This window comes from Cibotium barometz, chromosome 18, assembly GCF_041138505.1.
Source record: "Cibotium barometz isolate CiBa-2024 chromosome 18, ASM4113850v1, whole genome shotgun sequence".
Classification (NCBI taxonomy): Eukaryota; Viridiplantae; Streptophyta; class Polypodiopsida; order Cyatheales; family Cibotiaceae; genus Cibotium; species Cibotium barometz.
Window position 1 is genome coordinate 30,812,924 of NC_141063.1, and position 20,345 is coordinate 30,833,268.

General features: G+C 38.6%; 1 protein-coding gene across 1 annotated transcript; it reads left to right on the forward strand.

Annotated features, from left to right (window-relative positions):
* The first annotated feature begins 15,578 nt into the window (after nt 1-15,578).
* Nucleotides 15,579-17,433, forward strand: LOC147629196 (uncharacterized). Its single transcript, XM_086812875.1, has 3 exons — nt 15,579-15,919; nt 16,344-16,896; nt 16,990-17,433. The coding sequence occupies exons 1-3, from the start codon at nt 15,579-15,581 to the stop codon at nt 17,431-17,433; spliced, it is 1,338 nt and encodes a 445-aa protein (XP_086669001.1).
* Nucleotides 17,434-20,345: the final 2,912 nt, after the last annotated feature.

Sequence of the window (20,345 nt, forward strand, 5' to 3'; positions counted from 1 at the left end):
GTTGAAAAGCGATAAACTAAGCAAAACCACAATGAGAATGAATGGGATGAGTCCCTGTGTTGATGTTCGTAATTGGAATGACGTTAATGACTTCAGTAAATCACTATGAGATTAGTGGATTCTACTGACAGATTGCTACTGTTAACTCTTGACCTAGTGGATCAAGTTAGAGATGGTAAATTAAAAATCTATAAAATTGAAATCTCCCATGGAGTACTGTTCAGATGGAAATTTCGGTCTAATAGATCATTATTGTGTCAAAGATATGAATAATATGCTCTGAATGAATTGTTATATGATAATGTGGGTATCTTTATTCCATGATTCTGTGAGGAGTCGACCTATCTAAAGAACCCCATAATTAGTTGAATCAAAAATCAGATTTGAATCATAAATAAAGGGACTTAATAAGATGTTTCGTATTGATAGGAACATGGATCAAGGTCGTCGTGGTAGAAATGATAACCCCCAACTCAATAAGGAAGAGCTCGACTTGGATGTTCACAAAACTCTTCGTAGCTCGCAGCAGCCTGGGCCTTTTAAGGGTGAAGGAAAAAACTTGGGTGAGGTCGTGGAGAAGTGGATCGAAGCAATGGAAGAATACTTCGATGTCACCGGGTACAATGAGAAGAGAAAAATGGCTCTTGCAAGGTTGAAGATTGTAGAAACAACCAGAGTGGCATGGAGAAACCACTGCGAGACAAACCGTCTGGATTGGAATACCCAGACATGAAATGATCTCAAAGTTTACCTAAGGACGAGATTCTGTCCTCCCGACTTTTTGGAAACAAAGATGAACGAATTCTTAGAGCTAACCCAGGGGAGAAGAACTATTGAAGTATATCACCAAGCATTCGCTCTTCTCCTCAAATACTCTCCATCGCTGAATGAAGAACAGCTGATGGCCAGGTTCATTCGGGGACTGAACAAACTTTTGAATATTTTGGTGAAGAACACCAAGCCAGTTTCCATGGCCGAAGCAGTGTGGATGGCAAAGGATTCCTCCAAGGCCTTTGATGTCAAGGTCCCACCAAAGCCAGCACCATCACCTGTCAAAAGATTATTAGTTCCAGAAGGTGATTCCAACCTTTCACCTCCTAAGAGATATCAGGGTCAATCCCTGGATAGGGGAAGTTCCAGAATAGAAGAAATGTCCTTTTTCTGAAACTCAATCTCTGGAATTCAACTTTAGAAGTTCCACCTTTGAACAAGGGAGTGAAATGCTATAACTATCAAGAATTTGGACATTGCAGTATGGATTGCACAACTCCTTTTGGATCAAGGTTTTCGGGACAGGGAAATCAGGGATCAAGATTCCAGACTCGAGCTCCTTCCTTCCAGAGTAATCAGGTTTTTATTCGCCAAATTCAGGGAAATCCCAGAAGTAGACCCTCTAACCAACGTGTAGTTTCAATCCAAAGTAATGCAAGACCTCTGCCTCCTCAAAATAGGGGAAGTCAAAGAGAATTGTTCCCAAATCGGTTGTCCACTTCCAAGGCAGTAACGCTGGAAGTGATTGAAGAAGAAGAAGAAGATAAAAGAGATCATACTCTACCTGTGAGATGAGGACATCTCGTGTTTTTTAAGTGGGGTAGGATGTAAGATTCCTCTCCCAGCTTCTCAAGATGTCCAATCTCTCCCTCTGTAATCATTCTCCTTGTCAAAATATTAACAGATCTTGTTTCTAGCTATTTTGGCTTAGAGAAAGAAAATATTTTGGAGAGAGGTTATTCAATTTTTAGATATTTTTGGATGGAAAAACATCTCTTATTAAAATAAATTTCCCTGAAACAGAAGTTTAAAAAGAAATTCAGAAGGTGCATTAGAAATAAATTATAATCTGTTCAAAAGACCTTAGCTTAAGGGTTCAGATTTTTTGAAAATTTTAGATTAAAGTTCTGAGGGGTCAATTAGATTAATCCAAATGTAAGGAGGAGATAAATTGAAGAAATAAAGAAAATCTCCTAAAAAATGAGTAAATACTCACATAAGATGAGGAGTTGACTAAGGATAAGGTTATTAGTTAAAAAAGAAGAGATATTTAGAGAAAATGATGTATTTTTGACACCTCAGTGTGGGAGAATTTTCCTCATGAAGGAGGTGCCTATTTCACATGTGTGGTGGAGTTTTAAACTCTAAAAAATTGAGATATTTTATGTTTCCTCTCTCCTATTTCATCTAGAACCAAAAAGTAAGCTAAAATGACCTAAAAATGGTCAAAAAGTGACCAAACTGATCTGGACAAATTCTAGAATCAGTTTGCTTGGTTAGAGGCTTACTTTTTCCTATAAATAGAAGCCTCTCTCTTTGTAAAAGCTTAATAATATTTTATGCACTGTTACTCTACTCCTCTCCAAAGCCAAAAACACTGAATTTTTTGATAATTCATTAGTTTTTGACCATTTCCTCTTCAAAAAAATTGGTGGCCACTCTTTTTGCAAACAAGAGTAGATCCCTCAAACCATCAAGCCAAAGGAAAGCTCACAAAAATTCATGTAAGCTAGAAATCTTACTTTTTCTTTATTCCATTTAATGGTTTTTTAATTTTTGTTTTCTTTAAAATAAAAAATGATGTTATGCCTTGTTGGAAAGGCTTTCCTCCTCTCTTCATTCTTGAATTGAGTCTTTTTTTATCCTAGATATATAATCAAATTGTTAGAATTAAGCTTTTCATATTGTTTCTCTTTAAAAAGTAAAATTTGATTAGTTTAGAATGCTTTAAACCATTTGGGATAATTTCTAAGTAACTTGAGAATGAAAAAATTTAAAAAATGATCAGCCATACTACAAAGGAGGTTATGGTAAAATTTTCTTAAATTTTGTGAAATAAGTTTTATCTTTTATTAATCAAAAAGAGTAATCCCCACCGTTTGTGTATTCTAAAAGTGTTATTTTCATTCTAGGTATAGAAAAATACATATTAGAAATATTTTTATTATAAAAGTGCTATTTTTATTAGAATTAAATTCTATGCATAGAAAGATGTATATTGAAAATATTTTTTATTATAAAAGCGCTATTTTCATTAGAATTAATTTCTATGCATAGAAAGATGCATATTGAAAATATTTTTATTGTAAAAGCGTTATTTTCATTAGAATTAATTTTTATGCATAGAAAGATTCATAAAGGAATTTATTTTTATTTCAAAAGAGTTATTCTCATTAATTTTGATTTTATGCATAGAAAGATGCATAAAGAAATTTATTTTTATTTCAAAAGAGTTATTCTCATTAATTTTAATTTTATGCATAGAAAGATACATAAAAGAATTTATTTTTATTTCAAAAGAGTTATTTTCATTAATTTTGATTTTATGCATAGAAAGATGCATAAAGAAATTTATTTTTATTTTAAAAGAGTTATTCTCATTAATTTTGATTTTATGCATAGAAAGATGCATAAAGGAGTTTATTTTTATTTCAAAAGAGTTATTCTTATTATTTTTAATTTTATGCATAGAAAGATGCATAAAAGAATTTATTTTTATTTTAAAAGAGTTGTTCTCATTAATTTTGATTTTATACATACAAAGATACATAAAGGAATTTATTTTTATTTCAAAAGAGTTATTCTCATTAAAATTGAATTTATGCATAAAAGGATTTTGTCAAAAGTGTCATTCCCACTGAAGTTGATTTCATGCATATATAGATGCGTAAAGAATCTTTATATCAAAAAAATTAGAAATTCTCTTAAATTCTTTGTTTAAACGAATGTGATGTGAATAGATGTGATGAGATGTGATGAGAATCAGATACATATGAATGAATGGATGGATGGATGTAATATGAATAGAAGTGATGAGAATGTGATGTGGATAGATGTGGATAGATGTGATGAGATGTGATGTGGATAGATGTGATGAGATGTGATGTGAATCAGATAAATGAGAATGAATGGATGGATAGATGTGATGTGAATTAGATAGATGAAAATGAATGGATGGATAGATATGATGTGAATCAGATAAATGATAATGAATGGTATGGGATGTGATGTCATGTGAATTGGGATGTGAATGAATGATATGGGATGTGAATGAATGTGATGTCATGTGAATCGGGATGAATGAATGGTATGAGATGTGAATGGATGTGATGTCATGTGAATCGAGATGTGAATGAATAATATGAGATATGAATGGATGTGAATCGGGATAGATGTGAATGAATGTGATGTGGATGGGATGTGAATGGATGTGATGTGGATGGGATGTGAATGGATGTGATGTGGATGGATGTGGATGGGATGTGAATGGATGTGATGTGGGTGGGATGATGTGAATGGATGTGATGGGATGTGAATCGGGATAGATATGAATGAATGTGATGTGGGTCTGAATGAGATGTGTTGTGAATGGATGTGATGTAGTCTGAATGAGATGTGATGTGAGTCAATGTGATGTGGTCTGAATGAGATGTGATGTGAGTGAATGTGATGTGGTCTGAATGGATGAGATGTGAATGAATGTGATGTGATGAGATATGGATATGGGTAAATGCGAGAGGATGAGATCTAATTGAGGGAAGAAGTGATGAGATGAAAAATGATGTGATTAGATGAGAATGAGAATTTATATGAAATGAATGTGGATTAAGTAATGTTGATTAATGTGAAAAGACGAGAGTTCGTTTATCGAAATTGTATTTATGATTGTTTTATGTCAAGAATGTTAGGGAAGCATTTTGACCATCTTGTGAAGGAGGTCGTGGAGACCTAGCTGATAAAGTTGGATTAGCTGACGGAGAGTCAATGGAGGACGTTTCGCGTAGTAAGATCGCGACCGAGGTCTTGACCAGCCTCGGTTCGATTTAAATGGTGAGCTTTCGGTACGGTGGATGAGGGACCAAGGAAGCGGCCTATGAGTGAAGCGCTAGGTGACATGCGAAAGGATCCTAGAGAAGGTGGTGACCATACGGTGCTCGGGCTCTGGAGACCCACAAGTATGTCGGAGAAGATATTAAATAAGGAGTAAGAGTTGTTTTCTGAATTCGGGTCCATGGATCTTGTTGATTGACCTTACTGGTCCTCAACGGATGAGTCCATGGCTCTTTTATATGGACCTGTTGGTTGATCTTGCTGATCTTCAACGGAGATTCTATTTTGATATATGAATATATTATCGGTTACTATGAGCTAGGAACTATCGAAAAGGTCCTTGAGTGGTCAGGTGGTGAGCGTTCTGGTTGCCAATGATGCCATAAATATACCGATGAAGGAATGATTGAAAATAAGGATTCAATCGGAGATTTTGAGGATTATGATTAGTGACACAATGGTTTCATTAAATGATTATTTTTAAAGATAGATAATCCTGAGAAAAAGGTAATTTCGTATAGCAGGAATCAGGGATCCATCGCGACGGCCCGATGTACCCCATATCTGCTCATGGAATTATCGGCATCCCGAGTTACCCATATCAACATAGAGAGTCATCAATGTCTCGATGAGTCATATATGTCCATCTGTAAACCATCACGTTGACTGTATAAATCACCTAAAGTACAAAACTAGAGAAAGGAATGCCAACAAAGGAAAAATCTAAATTTTCTTAATCCGAACACAATAAGATAAACTCGTTGAACTCTAAAGAAAGAGATTTCAACAAGTGAAAATGCCAACGAGATTACACTCACCAATACATGCAGGCTATAGATAAAAGAAGTTTATCTAGAGAATGCCCACACAACAACTTTAAATTAATTCGAAAAATGAGATTGTCTTTGAATGTTGAGGTCAACATGATAAGTGATGTTAGCAAAGCAACAATTTTGAGCCCAAATTATCCCATAAGATAATATATGTGAGGGATCACTAGCGTCCCATACCACCATGATACCACCCATACATACCTTACCAATTTGAAACTCCCTAGTATGTCATCTAGGAAATATGAATAAAATCTTGTATAAAAGGAATAAGATGGCCTTATCCTAGACTTTTACATACTAAAACATGTCTCTATATACTTGAGACTATATCAAGGAATAACTCTTTCCGAGTACATCATTAGAAAAGAATTTGAATTATTGGCGCCTTTTTAATGATAACTAGAAATAAACACAATAAAGCTAGGGTAGAAAAATAACTCACCTAGATATATAAGCAACTAGGTATCCCAGTTGGAATATGTATAAGGGTACAAAGAATATAGTCCAAAATTATGTGCCAAAAAATGAAGGCAAAAATGCTATCTTCAAAGCACATGAAATTATCCCAAAAGATCAAAAGATCCTTATAAAACCATGGATAAAAGCATAGAAGCTTCTCGAATCCAAGAAAACCATAGTTGATCATAAAAATCAATGCATGTCATCTAATGGTCATTAATCATGCCAAAAGAAGCATTAAATTGGTGGCCAACTCATCAATTCGGAGTATATGAATGTGGTGTCGTTCAAGCAAAACTCCAAAGTAAGCAAGTGAAACACATGTGCCAAAAAATGAAGACAAAAATGCTACCTTCAAAGCACATGAAATTATCCTAAAAGATCAAAAGATCCTTATAAAACCATGGATAAAAGTATAGAAGCTTCTCGAATCCATGAAAACCATAGTTGATCATAAAAATCAATGCATGTCATCTACTGGTCATTAATCATGCCAAAAGAAGCATTAAAATTGGTGGCCAACTCATCAATTTGGAGTATATGAACGTGGTGTCGTTCAAGCAAAACTCCAAAGTAAGCAAGTGAAACACATGTGTGTAGCACTCATTAAAAAATCCCTAGACATAAGTGATCTAGACAGAACTCGATGAGTCCAAATAAAAGTTGAAAAACATCCAATAAAATCCACCAAAACAAACAGATCAACTAACCCATGATAGAATTTATCTTAGGCTTAAGAAATTAAGCATAGACCACACTTAAACAAGTGTAAAATAAATTATCATGTACAAGTGTCAAAGGTGAGACACACTTTGAATGCAAATTGTAGCCATCAAAAGTATGAAACATGTCCAAAAAGAATGGCTAAACAATGGTAAAAAATCATGAAAACATCATTCAGAATTAATCCAAGCAGAAATATCTACTAATACGAGGTACAATCGTATTAATAATATGCGAATAACCCGCATCTATCTAATGTCAGTACGAGAAAACATACTTCAACATTAAATAATCCTCGAAAATATTAAATTCTCGAGAAAAAGAATTATCATGATTTTTTCTAATTTTCTAGGGCCTCAAAATATGATAATTTTGAATTCCACCAAACCTCTCTTATGGCATTCAAAACCTATATTTTTCCAAAAAAATTTAGCAATTAGATTTTTCAAAATACCATTGATATTTTAAAAATACCAATTTCTAAGATTTCTAAAAATAATATCTAGAATATTCCTTATTTTTTCTGAGAATCCCATCGTTCACAAAATTTTCAATTCCGCCCGACAATTCTCAAATCCAATGAAAATTTATAATTTTTATGGGTTTTTTAAATTTTTGGATCAAAAATATATTTTTAAAAGAATTTGAATGGTTACGGGCGCTCGAATGGATACACCACATGCCAAACACTAACCCCACATTTTTCAGAAATTTAAAATAACCTGTCTAATTTTTCAATAATTTTTTAAATTTTTTTGAAAATTTTAATTTACCCCAAACGCATTTAGAATACGAACGGTCAAAAAATTTTGAAATCCCAACGGTTTTTCCGGAATACGAAAAGCCAACAGTTTCGAGAAAATAAAAAGACAAAAAATTGGAATGTGAAAGGTCAAAAGTTTTCCTATCAGCTACCTTTTTTGTTGTAATAATTCTTTCTATTTGTTATGATCCTTAGTGCTAGGCATCATTATGGCCAAGTCTGTCTGTATCTCTCTCTGGAGCTCTGACAGAAACTCAGTACACAGACCTTTGTGTGAATGTATGCTCTTATGTGTGTGTGTGTGTGTGTGGGAGCATATATGGATACTAAATTCTACACCCACTATTGGGTACTGATGATGTTAGTAGGGATGTCGTAGTATCTAGTCCATACTATGCATGATGGAGTTGATGGTTTATTGTCTTGTGGATGACTACCATGAGGTTACAATGAGGTTACAAATTACACTTTCTTATAAGGTGAATTTGGGCACGTTCTTGGATTCATCTAGGTATATCTTTATGCTGTATTAGCGGACATGCAAATTTCACATTGTGAAGTTTTTGTAAGAATGGGTACTATGCTGTGATACCCACAAAGAAATGATGCAAGAACTGTACAACACTGTGTATGAACAGCAAGCATAAAGGAGAAAAAAAGATCATTGCTGAATATCACCAGAAAAGGTAGTACATCATGTGGAGCAGCATGAGGGAGGTCCCGTAAATGCTGCCTATCACTGCAGAAGTTGAAAAGAGATAATAATGATGCTAAGTCTAGCCACCTTTATATAGGTGGGAGAGGAGCTGGTCGGCTAGTAGCAAATCAGAGGATTGGTCGACAATGCATAAAAAATCTAAAATAATGTCTAAAAATAGGCAAAAATATGTAGTGCCTAGATGCATATGCAAGGCTTCATATGGAGCCAGATACAAGCATGAATGTGCATGGGAAAGTCCATTTGGGGATGAAATAATTTCCAACACCTCCTCTTCAGCGCTAAATGGGTGGACCAACTCCGGCACGCTGCAAAAAATCCTCCAAAGAGTCTGAAGAAACCTCCTTCTCATAAAAGACCCAAAGCTCGCGAAGATATGGTACTTTTGAATACCGAGAAGGTATTCGGAAGAAGCCACGAGAAGATAAAAAACAAAACACCAGGAGCAATCTGGAGAGAGATGCCCTCAAGAGATGGAACCATAGATGGCTCCGAAAAATGTGGTACCTCCTTTGCATCTGCAATAAGTATCGGGACTGAAGTAGAACCCTCCTCTGAAGAAGAAGGAAATGAAACAACCACTGGAACAAACTAATCATAAGTGATAATTGAATTCGCCTAGTTGTTTGAAGTAGGAACAGGCTCCAAGATAGTGGAAGATGCCTCCTCTGAAACATAAGAAGGAGAAGCAATTGCCAGGAGAGAAGCCGCCAAAGTAGGAAGCTCCAGAATATGTGAGGATATCTTAACAAAATCATTCATGTGCTCTCTGTAGAAGAACAATTATCCTCCTTTGAAAGAGCAGCATGGGAATAGAAAACGCAGGTCCCTATAGATGTTTCCCGCTCTGATTCCATGTAAGAATGGGTACTATGTTGTGATACCCACAAAGAAATGTTACAAGAAATATACAACACTGTATATGGACAATAAGCATAAAGGAGAAAAGATCACTGTTGAATATCACCAGAAAAGGTAGTACATCATGTGGAGCAGCATGAAGGAGGTCCTGTAGATGCTGTCTATCACTGTAGAAGCTGAAAAGAGAGATAATAATGATGCTAAGTCTTGAAAAGATGCAGGGCAGAAGAGAGCTTGAGCTCTTGCAAGCACACACACACTCATAAAACCCTAAAAGAGAACACACAAGGTGAGAGGCTGAAAATCTTCTTCTTCTTCACACAACACTCAACACACCATATACAAAGATAAGAGTACACACTATATGAAAAGGTACTCAACCAAATACATACTAGGGTTCTCTATAGTGTGAACCCAACTAAATGAGCTGGCGCTATAACTATGCCAGTCTCTAAAATGGCTGTCACATAGCCTGTCATCCCACTGGCCGCATATCACCCATGATCTCACCAACCATGCCAGTGGTGTAAGTGTAGGGCCTATCCCCAAGGCGGATCATCAGTGTCCACCGGATGAGCTCGATATCTCAACACTTCCCCTCGAGCTCAACTCCATCTCATATACACCAAGCGAAGCCCTGAATCTGCGGAGCTTCTCTATACCCAATGCTTTGGTGAAGATGTCAGCGACCTGATCTTGTGTGCTGACATAAACAAGGTCAACGTCTCCTACCAAAACCTTCTCTCTGACAAAATGGTAGTGGATCTCTATATGCTTAATGCGAGCATGAAAAACTGGGTTCTTGGCCAACTGTATAGTGCTAATGTTGTCACAGAAAATGACAACTTGTCTATCCACTGATAGACCCAAATCTACAAGTAGCTTTCTCAACCAAGCTACCTCACATGCTGCCATAGCAGCACCTTTGTACTTGGCCTCTGTACTGGTGGATAGAGCAATCGTAGGTTGCTTCTTGCTGCTCCAAGTCACAGCAGCACTCCCCAAAGAAAACATGAAGCGACTAGTAGATCCTCTATGTGAGATACTACCCCAGCCCAATTAGCATCTGTGTACCCATGTACATCTTTATCCCAGTTTCATAAAATAGTCCACTGCAAGGTACTTCACTTTTCCATCCTGCATAGACAATGGCACATCTCCAACATGGGCAATTGGATGAGCAGTGTCATCCCTTGTTTCCACAAAACTTGGTCTTTCAAGGTTTTTCATCTCCTTGAACCACTCCCCATGATTTGTCATGTGGTTCGAAGCACCTGAATCAACGTATCATACATCATCTTTATGTGCTGCTTCAACATTTTCAGACATGGCATTAACGACATGCTGCATAACAAACAACCTTTCATTATCCTCATTGTTTCTTCTTGAGGATGCATAGTTGTTTTGCTACAATTTTCCAATTTGCATGTCAGCCTGCTTCTTATAAAAACAATCTACCTGCATGTCCAGGCTTACCACAATAAAAGCATCCATGTGTATCATTATACTGTCTTTACCAATTTCCATGACCTCTTTGACTCCCCCTGTCTCTGAATTGGCCTCTTCCACCTGCGTGTTATTGTTGTTGTGAATTCTGGGACTGTTGTTGTTGCTGCTGCTGGGTGGCCATAATTCTGATTACCTGTTCGGCCACCTCCTTGGTCGCGTCCATGGCCTCCTCTACCTCGTCCTCTTCCTAAATTTGTGTAGAAGGCCTGTTGCTCTGAACAGTTTTTATTTTGTGAAGACTGTTGGTCTTCACCCAAGCTCTTCTCTTCTATAATCAACATAGACACCAAATCTGTGAAATTGGGAATGTTTTTCCGAGTCTGAATAGACGTCTTGAATGCCTTGTATTGTGGCCCGAGACGACGTAGACAGACTTCCACCTTATCATCATCATCTACTGAAATGCCAATAGATGCAAGGGATTCCACAATACCCTTGATCTTTAATGCCAATAGATGCAAGGGATTCCACAATACCCTTGATCTTTAATGCATAGTCATTCACAGACATACTCTTTTTCTCCACAATATGAAGTTCATTCTTCAACTGTATCTTTCTTGCCTTGGTATTCATTTCATAGAGTTTTACCAAGGTGTCCCACACCTCCTTGGGGGACTTGGCATCCTGTATGTGCCCAATCATGGTGTCCTGTATACTGATAGAATACTGATAGAGAGCCAATACATAACTTTTCTGGCTCCTTGGTTCCAATGCTTGAACTCTTTCACATCTGCAGTAGTCGGATTGATCTCCGGTATCTCTGGTGCCTCTTCATGCTCACCTTCTATGTAGTCCCAGTAACCCTTACCCATTAGGAAATTTGTCAACCTAAACCTCCAAGCATGGAAGTTGTTCTTATTAAGCTTCTCAGTAACAATCTGGTTTATGCCATCATTTGACATCTTGCCAGACACACAAATTTACCAGAAACAGCACTCTGGTTTGTCATGCACAAACTGCTATATCTTCTGCAGCGATAGCGGTATTGTACTACACTCAAATGTCACAACCAGTGACCTCAATGTGCATACATACACCCAATGGCAATTGTTGACCTCCTTGCAGCACACACAATGTCTGCACAACCAATCTATCTTCTTGCAGTTCTTAAAACAGAGTTCTGCAGAGAATCAATGACTTCCCCGCAGTGCTCGAAATTGCCTGCTTTCCAAAAAACAGAGATCCTAACGTGCCCGAAACTCGTTTTTGGTCCAAAAAATTCTCTCCGAGAGGACTGTCTGATAGGATAATATAGTTACCCTATAGCTTTATTCCCGCAAAGAAAGCATCAGAGATCGTTTGCCGGTGCCTCCCGTAGAGCTTTCGACAAGGGTGTAGTCGCCAACACAAATAGGGAAGAGTAGATGAAGCTCTTACCCTTGTACGGCTTCCTATGCTTCTCTTGCTTGCAGCTCAGCCCTTAGCATGAACCAGGCTCTGATACCATGAAAAAATGCAGGGGAGAAGAGAGCTTGAGCTCTTGCAAGCACACACACACTCACAAAACCCTAAAAGAGAACACACAAGGTGAGAGGCTGAAAATCTTCTGTTTAAGGCTGAAAATTAGATGCTCTTTTTGTCTACTTTTTGTCTTTCAATTTGTTAAAATCGGATGTAATGTGAAGTGTCTTTTGGAATTTGGATGGAAGTTAGAAGTCGTGGGAGTCTTTATATATGGGGTAGTTCTTCGTGGTTAAAGAAGAAGACGAAGATGAAGATGTTTCTAGGCGGATTTTCTGTGTAGTTATGGGCAGATTTCTGAATGCAAGATGCAGTTTGTCAATCTATTTGTCAATCTGTTTGTCACCAGTGTTGTCATTTAGTTTGTTGTTTTGTTTGTTAACAAATCTGAGTTCCCTTTGTAATCTGTGTAAGATGTGAATAGCAGTAAACACTGGGCGAGATCACGGTGTTTGTGATGAATTTCATACGCGGGCTTACATTCTTCTGTTAATGGGGAGTGCTGGAAGATGAAGAGATTCATGCAGGCCATGGGTAGATTTTTTTTCATTCATGCATTAATAGTGGCGGGGGTTTGAGTTCGCTTTGGAGGATTCAGGGGAATCATCTCATTTCTATTTTACAAGGTCAAGAGCAAGGCGTTTGGGTTTGCAGCATCGGGGAGATGACCAACATCAATGATGGTCGCATGAAGGTGCTGACAGTGGAATGTCAACAGATAGTTCTGATGAGGATTCAGAGAATGCGGTGGTTAATTCAGGGGCAGCAACTCCAGGATTAGCAGGAGGATTTTCACATGTATTAGCAACAGCAGTAATACAACAGGCATTATTGCCTCGAAGACGGTTGCAATTCAATCCGTTACCGAATAGGAGAACCAACAGGCAGGTACCCCCAAACAGACCTTTTAACATGGCAGCGAGACGGCTAGAGCAGATTTGCGTGTCAAATTTGGAAGACCCTGATTGTCACGTAGCTCAATTTGAGACTCGATGGCAGGCTAGAGGATTTGCCGGAGTATATGATGCGCAAGCCAAAATGTGCCAGTTTGAGGCAACATTTGAGGGGAAAGCTGTGCAATGGTTTAGCAATTTTGTGCCAGGATATTTTGTAGATTATGATGCATTGAGGATTGCATTTTTGAATCGGTTCCGGGTGGAAAAGACCGCCAATGATGTGTTGACAAAATTTAAAGCAGTAAAGCAAAAGAGGATGTTTGTGGAAGATTATACACAGAGGTTCAATCGGTATGTGAGAAGGCTCACTCCTTAAGAAAGGCCCACTGATGAGATGCTGGCAGCATATTATGTTAAAGGCCTCAGAAAGGAGTTGCGGAATGCAATAGCTGGTGTTGATGTTGCGGGAGGAATGAATGAACTCATTAATACTGCAACTTGAGCGGAGAAAAGGTTTGGTTTATCAGGTTTGAGCTCTGGAAAAAGACATTCAAAGAGGAAAAAGAAGGAGAAAAAGAGGAAGAAGGTAAGTGATGATAGTATGGATGAGGATTCGGAGTCGGATTTGGATACAGATTCTGATACGGATTCAAGTTCAGGTAGTGATGATGATTCTAGTAGTGATTCAGAGTCAGAGGATGAGGAGCACAAGAAGAAGAAACAAAAGAGGAAGTCAAGTAAGAAGTCAAAGGAAAAGACTAAGGAGGTGTCAGTTGCGAAGACTGTGGAAAAGAAGTTGAAAGAGATAGGATTTCAAAAGGAGTCAGAAAAGGAGATAGAGCACTGTGACATTTGTGTCAAAGATGGTCACAAGACAACGGATTGCTGGTATAATCCTAGCTTTAGGGGGGTAATTCCTGAGAGAATACAACAAAAGATGCAGCAAAATACGACATAGTCTCATGGCATTTTTTGGAAACTTCGGATCAGCAGAGATCATTTGGAAATCAAGGATGGCAGAGGCCGCAGCAACTTTATGCAAATTGGAGACCATCAAGGGGACCACCATTTAGAGGAAATTTTAATCAAGGAGAGGAAGATCAAGATTTGGTGGATGGCAAAAATTTTCAGCCATCATGGGGAAGAAATTGGAATCAACAACAGGGATGGTCACAACAGCAAAATTGGCAGCCATCACCGAATTGGAATCAGCAAGGCTGGAATCAGCAGAACTGGACTCCGCAGGGGTTGAATCAACCAAGACCTCCTCAACAACTACCTCAGTTACCTGCGCCACCTGTGCAACAGGCGGAAGTGAATAAACCTCCTCAGAGTAATATGGTGAATGTGGATGTTTATTTGGATGCAAGAGCAAGTGGAGTAATGGCGGAATGTGGAATAACATGTGATTATTCGGAGTGTGTTGTACAGGATTCGGAAGTTTTGGCAGTTACACGTTCCAAAGCTTCCAAAGCTAAAGTCTCCATTGGGGATTGGGAGGAACAGAAGGATGTTCGTGAAGAAGTAACTAAAGGAATTTTGGATGTTCAACAGAAAGAGGAAATGCAGAAGAGAAAGAAGAAATCCTTGGATAAGGAGGAGCATAAGGAAGATAAGTTAGAAGCATTGTTTCAAGAGTTGTTGAATAGTCCTATCAGTTTTACATTGGATCAGTTGCTTTCATTGGTGCCGATGTTTAGGGATCGAGATTATTCGGCTATGAGGAAGTAGAAGGTGTCAGGGATCAGGGCTGTGTTGAATCAAAGTGTGGGCAATCATCAGATTAGTCCTGAAGATGTGGATTTCACTGTTCTCACAGTTCAGCTGGATTTTGATGATCAGAAATTTTCAACAGTTTTTTTGGATGGCGGATCTGGAGTCAATATTTTGTTAGAATCGGAGTTTTTGAAGATGAAGAATGTTCAGCTTGAGCTAGCACCATTTCAGGTACGCATGGCGGATCAAAGCCGGGTTCAACCTATTGGGATGCTAAGGAAACAATCCCTTATCATACAAGGTTTGCAGTTTCTAGTAAATTTTGTTGTTTTGCGGATGAAGGATGATGCAAATGCATATTCAATGCTGTTAGGAAGGCCGTGGTTTAGAACAGCAAAGCTCAAGCAGGATTGGGAGAAGAATGTGGTCACATTGAAGAAGGGTAAGAAAGTGATTACAATACCAATGGGATCTAAGCAGGAGCGGAGCTGTCAAGGGCAGTGAAGCCAATGATGGCACAACCAATTAGTTTGGCGGAAGAAGTTGAGGATGATGAGGAAGATAATTTTTTGGCAGCCAATCCAACAGTGGTTCCTATTTTTGAAGTGGATGTGGAACGGATTCTTGATAGATATGTTGATTATCCGATTCAGGAGGAGGATGTATTTTGTCAAACAATCGACAGTACTTCCGAACAGATTTCGCAGATAAAGGAAGAAAAAACTGATGATGGTGACACGATGGAAGAAGTTGATGCTGCTGCAGAGATCGCACCTAAGGAGGCAATAATCAGAGCAGAGTTCTTGTAGGATAAATTGATGAAGAAGGTTTCCAGAGTGAAGGAAGATGATTTGCAGGATTTAAATTTGGGATCTGTGGAGAATCCAAAGGTTGTCAAAGTGAGTGTCAACTTGGATGATAACTTCAAGGACAATTTAAAGGTGTTGTTGCAGGAATTCATGGATGTGTTTGCTTGGGATTATTCTGATTTGAAGGGTATGGATCCCCAGGTGTATAGGCATCAGATAAATTTAAAGGAGGATGCGGTGCATGTGATTCAGCAAAGGTACCGAATGAATCCGAATTACGCCAAACAGGTGAAGGAAGAGTTGGATAAACTTCTCAATGTTAGATTTATCATCCCAGTGGATACAGAGTGGTTGTCCCCAATTGTGGTGGTGCCAAAGAAGTCAGGGAAAATTCGAGTTTGTGTGGATTATAGAAAGTTGAATGCAGCAACCATTGTAGATCCATTTCCATTGCCATTCATTGATTCCGTTTTGGATGATGTTGCAGGGCATGAGATGTATAGCTTTCTTGATGGATTTTCTGGCTATAATTAGATTCCAATGGCAGAAGAGGACATTGAGAAGACAGCTTTTATCACTGAATAGGGAGCATTTGCTTATATAGTGATGAGCTTTGGTTTGAAGAATGGACCACCTTCATTTTCAAAAGTAGCTTTCAAAACTTTTGAACCATATTTGACAAAATTTATGCGGATTTTCATGGATGATTTTTCAGTTTTTTGGGGAGAAGATTAAATATTTGGAGCATTTAAGGAAATGTTTGGAGGGGTGCAGGATGTTCCGAATGGCTTTAAACCCGCACAAATGTGCTATTGCAGTTCAAAAAGGAAAACTGCTGGGTCACATCATATCCAAGGAAGGGATGTCAATTGATGCTGACAAGATTAGTGCAATTCAGAGGGCAATAACACCGAATAATTTGAAGGCAGTTATGCAGTTTCTTGGTCAAACTAAATGGCATAGCCGTTATCTGAGATATTTGGCAGATGTGTGTGCACCTTTGAGTCATTTGACCAAAAAGGATGTGAGTTTTGTGTGGGGTGAAGCACACGAAAAAACCTTTCAGATTATCAAGAAAATGTTGGTAGTTTCACCTATCCTTCAACCATCAAATTGGGAGTTACCTTTTCATATTTATGTGGATGCGTCGGATATGGCGGTCGGAGCTGTTTTGATGCAGGAGAAGGTTCCAGGATGGTTTAGACCAGTGTACTATGCAAGTAGAATGCTAAATCCAGCGGAGAGAAATTACACTGTCACAGAGCGAGAAGCCAGGGGAATGATTTTTGCATTGGAAAAATTCAAGCATTATTTGTTCGGAAACAAAGTTATTTTTCATGTGGATCATCAAGCTCTGTTGTTTTTGGTAAATAAACCAAAGCTGGAAGGGAAGCTTGCAAGATGGATGCTTTTGTTGTAGGAGTTTGATTACACTGTTGTACATACACTTGGAAATCAGCATCATGCAGTGGTGGCAGATTATTTGAGCAGGCTAGAAAATGTCTCGGATACACCAGGGGTGTCTGATGAATTGCCAGATGCGGAATTGTTTCAGGTTCAAGGTCAAGCATATGACAACTGGTATGACCAAATGGTTCAGTTTTTGATAGATGGGGTATTACCTTCCAACATGACAGCTGATCAGAGGAAGAAGTTTGTTTTAAGGAGCAAACCATTTTTGATAATTGCCGGATCTTTGTATAGAAGAGGAGCAGATCAGATCATTCGGCGATGTGTGCCAGATGTAGAACAGAAGGAAGTTTTACAAGAAGCACATTTTGGTGTAGCTGGAGGTCATTTTTCGGGAGAGATTAGTGGTAGGAAGATTATGCAAGCTGGACTTTGGTGGCCATTATTGCTGTGAGGGACGCTTATTCATTTGCAAGAGAATGTGTGCAATGCCAGAAGATGGGCCAACCAACATCCATGGATCGGATGCAGGATCATCCGACATTACCCCTTGAACCATTTCAAAAATGGGGTCTTGATTTTGTTGGGCCGATTAAGCCAAGATCAAGAAGAACAGGAGCAAGGTACATCCTGGTTGCAACAGATTATGCCACCAAATGGGTGGAAGTAGTGGCTTTGAAGGAGGATAACAAGGCAGCCAGTGTGGCTAGGTTCCTGTACAAAATGATGACCAGATTTGGGTGTCCAATAGAATTGGTGTCGGATCAAGGTGTCCATTTTCTAAATTCAGTCATTAAGGAATTGACATCCAAGCACATGATTCTAAATTCAGTCATTAAGGTATTGACATCCAAGCACATGATTCTAAATTCAGTCATTAAGGAATTGACATCCAAGCACATGATTCTTCATAAGAAATCTACCCCGTATCATCCGCAAGCAAATGGGCAGGCGGAAAGCACAAATAAGGTGCTAGTGAGGATTTTGAAGAAGATTGTTTCTGAAAACAGGGCAGATTGGGATGAGAAATTGGATTCAACATTGTGGTCATTCAGGACTGCATACAAAGTGGCAACAGGCATGACACCTTTTAAGCTAGTTTATGGGCAACAGGCATGACACATTTTAAGCTAGTTTATGGGATTGAGGCAGTTGTCCCTATGGAATATGTGATATCTAGCTTGAGGCTTGCAGTTCAGCATAGATTGAGCCCTGAAGATTCAGTGATGCATAGGCAGCAGGAATTGTTAAAGTTGGAAGAAGATAGAATTTAATGGCTCAAGCCATAGTGTTTAAGGCTAAAAATTAGATGCTCTTTTTGTCTACTTTTTGTCTTTCAATTTGTCAAAATCGGATGTAATGTGAAGTGTCTTTTGGAATCTGGATGGAAGTTAGAAGTCATGGGAGTCTCTATATATGGGGTAGTTCTTGGTGGTTAAAGAAGAAGACGAAGATGAAGTTGTTTCTAGGCGGATTTTCTGTGTAGTTATGGGCCGATTTTTGAATGCAAGATGCAGTTTGTCAATCTATTTGTCAATTTGTTTGTCACCAGTGTTGTCATTTAGTTTGTTGTTTTGTTTGTTAACAAATCTGAGTTCCCTTTGTAATCTATGTAAGATGTGAATAGCAGTAAACATCTTCTTCTTCTTCTTCACACAACACTCAACACACCATATACAAAGATAAGAGTACACACTATATGAAAAGGTACTCAACCAAATACATACTAGGGTTCTCTATAGTGTGAACCCAGCTAAATGAGCTGGTGCTATAACTATGCCAGTCTCTAGAATGGCTGTCACATAGCCTATCATCCCACTGGCCGCATATCACCCATGATCTCACCAACCATGCTAGTGGTGTAAGTGTGGGGCCTATCTCCCCGAGGCGGATCATGAGTGTCCATCGCCTCACTAGATGAGCTCGATATCTCAACAAATCTAGCTAACTTTATGTAGGTGGGAGAGGAGCTGGTCGGCCTAGTAGCAAATTAGAGGACTGGCCGCCGACAATGCATAAAAAATCTAAAATAATGTCTAAAAATAGGCAAAAAATATGTAGTGCCTTATGCAAGGCTTCATATAGAGCCAGATACAAGCATGAATGTGCATGGGAAAGTCCATCTAGGGATGAAATAATTTCCAACAGTTTTCGTCCAAGTTCTAGCTAGTTGATATTGTGTTAATTCTTTCCATCTTTAGTGGTGCATATGCCCTATCAACTACCTTTTTTGTTGTAATAATTCTTTCTATGTGTTATGATCCTTAGTGCTAGGCTTCATTATGGCTGAGTCTGCCCTATATCTCCGGAGCTATGATAGAAACTCAGTACACAGACCTTTGTGTGAATGTATGCTCTTATGTGTGTGTGCGTGTGCGCGTGTGGGGTGTGTGTGGGAGCATATATTGATGCCAAGTTCTACACCCACTATTAGGCATTGATGATGTTAGTGGGGATGTCGTAGTATCTAGTCCATACTATGCATGATGGAGTTGATGGTTTATTGTCTTGTGGATGACTACCATGAGGTTATAAATTGCACTTTCTTATAAGGTGAATTTGGGCATGTTCTTGGATTCATCTAGGTATATCATGTTATGTAGCAAGAGGCTTTTACAATGGCAATACCAGATAGTAGATGGTGTAGAACATGTGCATGTGAATAGGTTAGATGATAAACAAGTGAAAATGGGAGGCTCTTTTGTAGTGATGCAAAGGAAGTTGGCCAACAGCCTCTCACGACCTATTATTAGGAGAAAAAGGACATAAATAACCAATAAATAGTCATGACCCCACAACATTGAGATGCACAATTTCTAATAGTTTGGTGGGCCATACACATTGAGGACCCTGGTATTCCCAAAGATTATGAGGGTGATTTGGATTGGTTTCATCCACTTGCTCGGGGGCGGTTAGAGCAAGCAAATCTATTGACCTCTCCTCTACAATTGGTGCAGTAGTTTTCCTTGGCTTCCACTTGCAAGTTCTACGTTCCTTAGTGAAACAGTCTTTCCTTATCCGCCTGTTACGACTCTGTGTTTTTCTCTAGATAGTAAGTAGGCGGGCACAAGCACGGGATGGACAGTGTAAAAGGCATCAGCTTGGAATCAAGAAAAGAAACCCATATGAAAGGGACAAAAAAGGATTTTAAAGTTGATAAGGTTTTAAAAACCTTAGATGACTTAAAATAATATTATTTTTGGAAGATGTGCTTTTGCTATTGCTTTTAGTTTTTTGGAGAAAAGCCTTGTTATATAAGGCGAGGGCTCTTCTCTTTGGATGGCTGGTCACCAGAGAGCACAGGCGATACTCACAATTGCAGCGCAGTGTCTCTTGGCAAGAAGCGGAAGGCAGGTCTACTTCTCT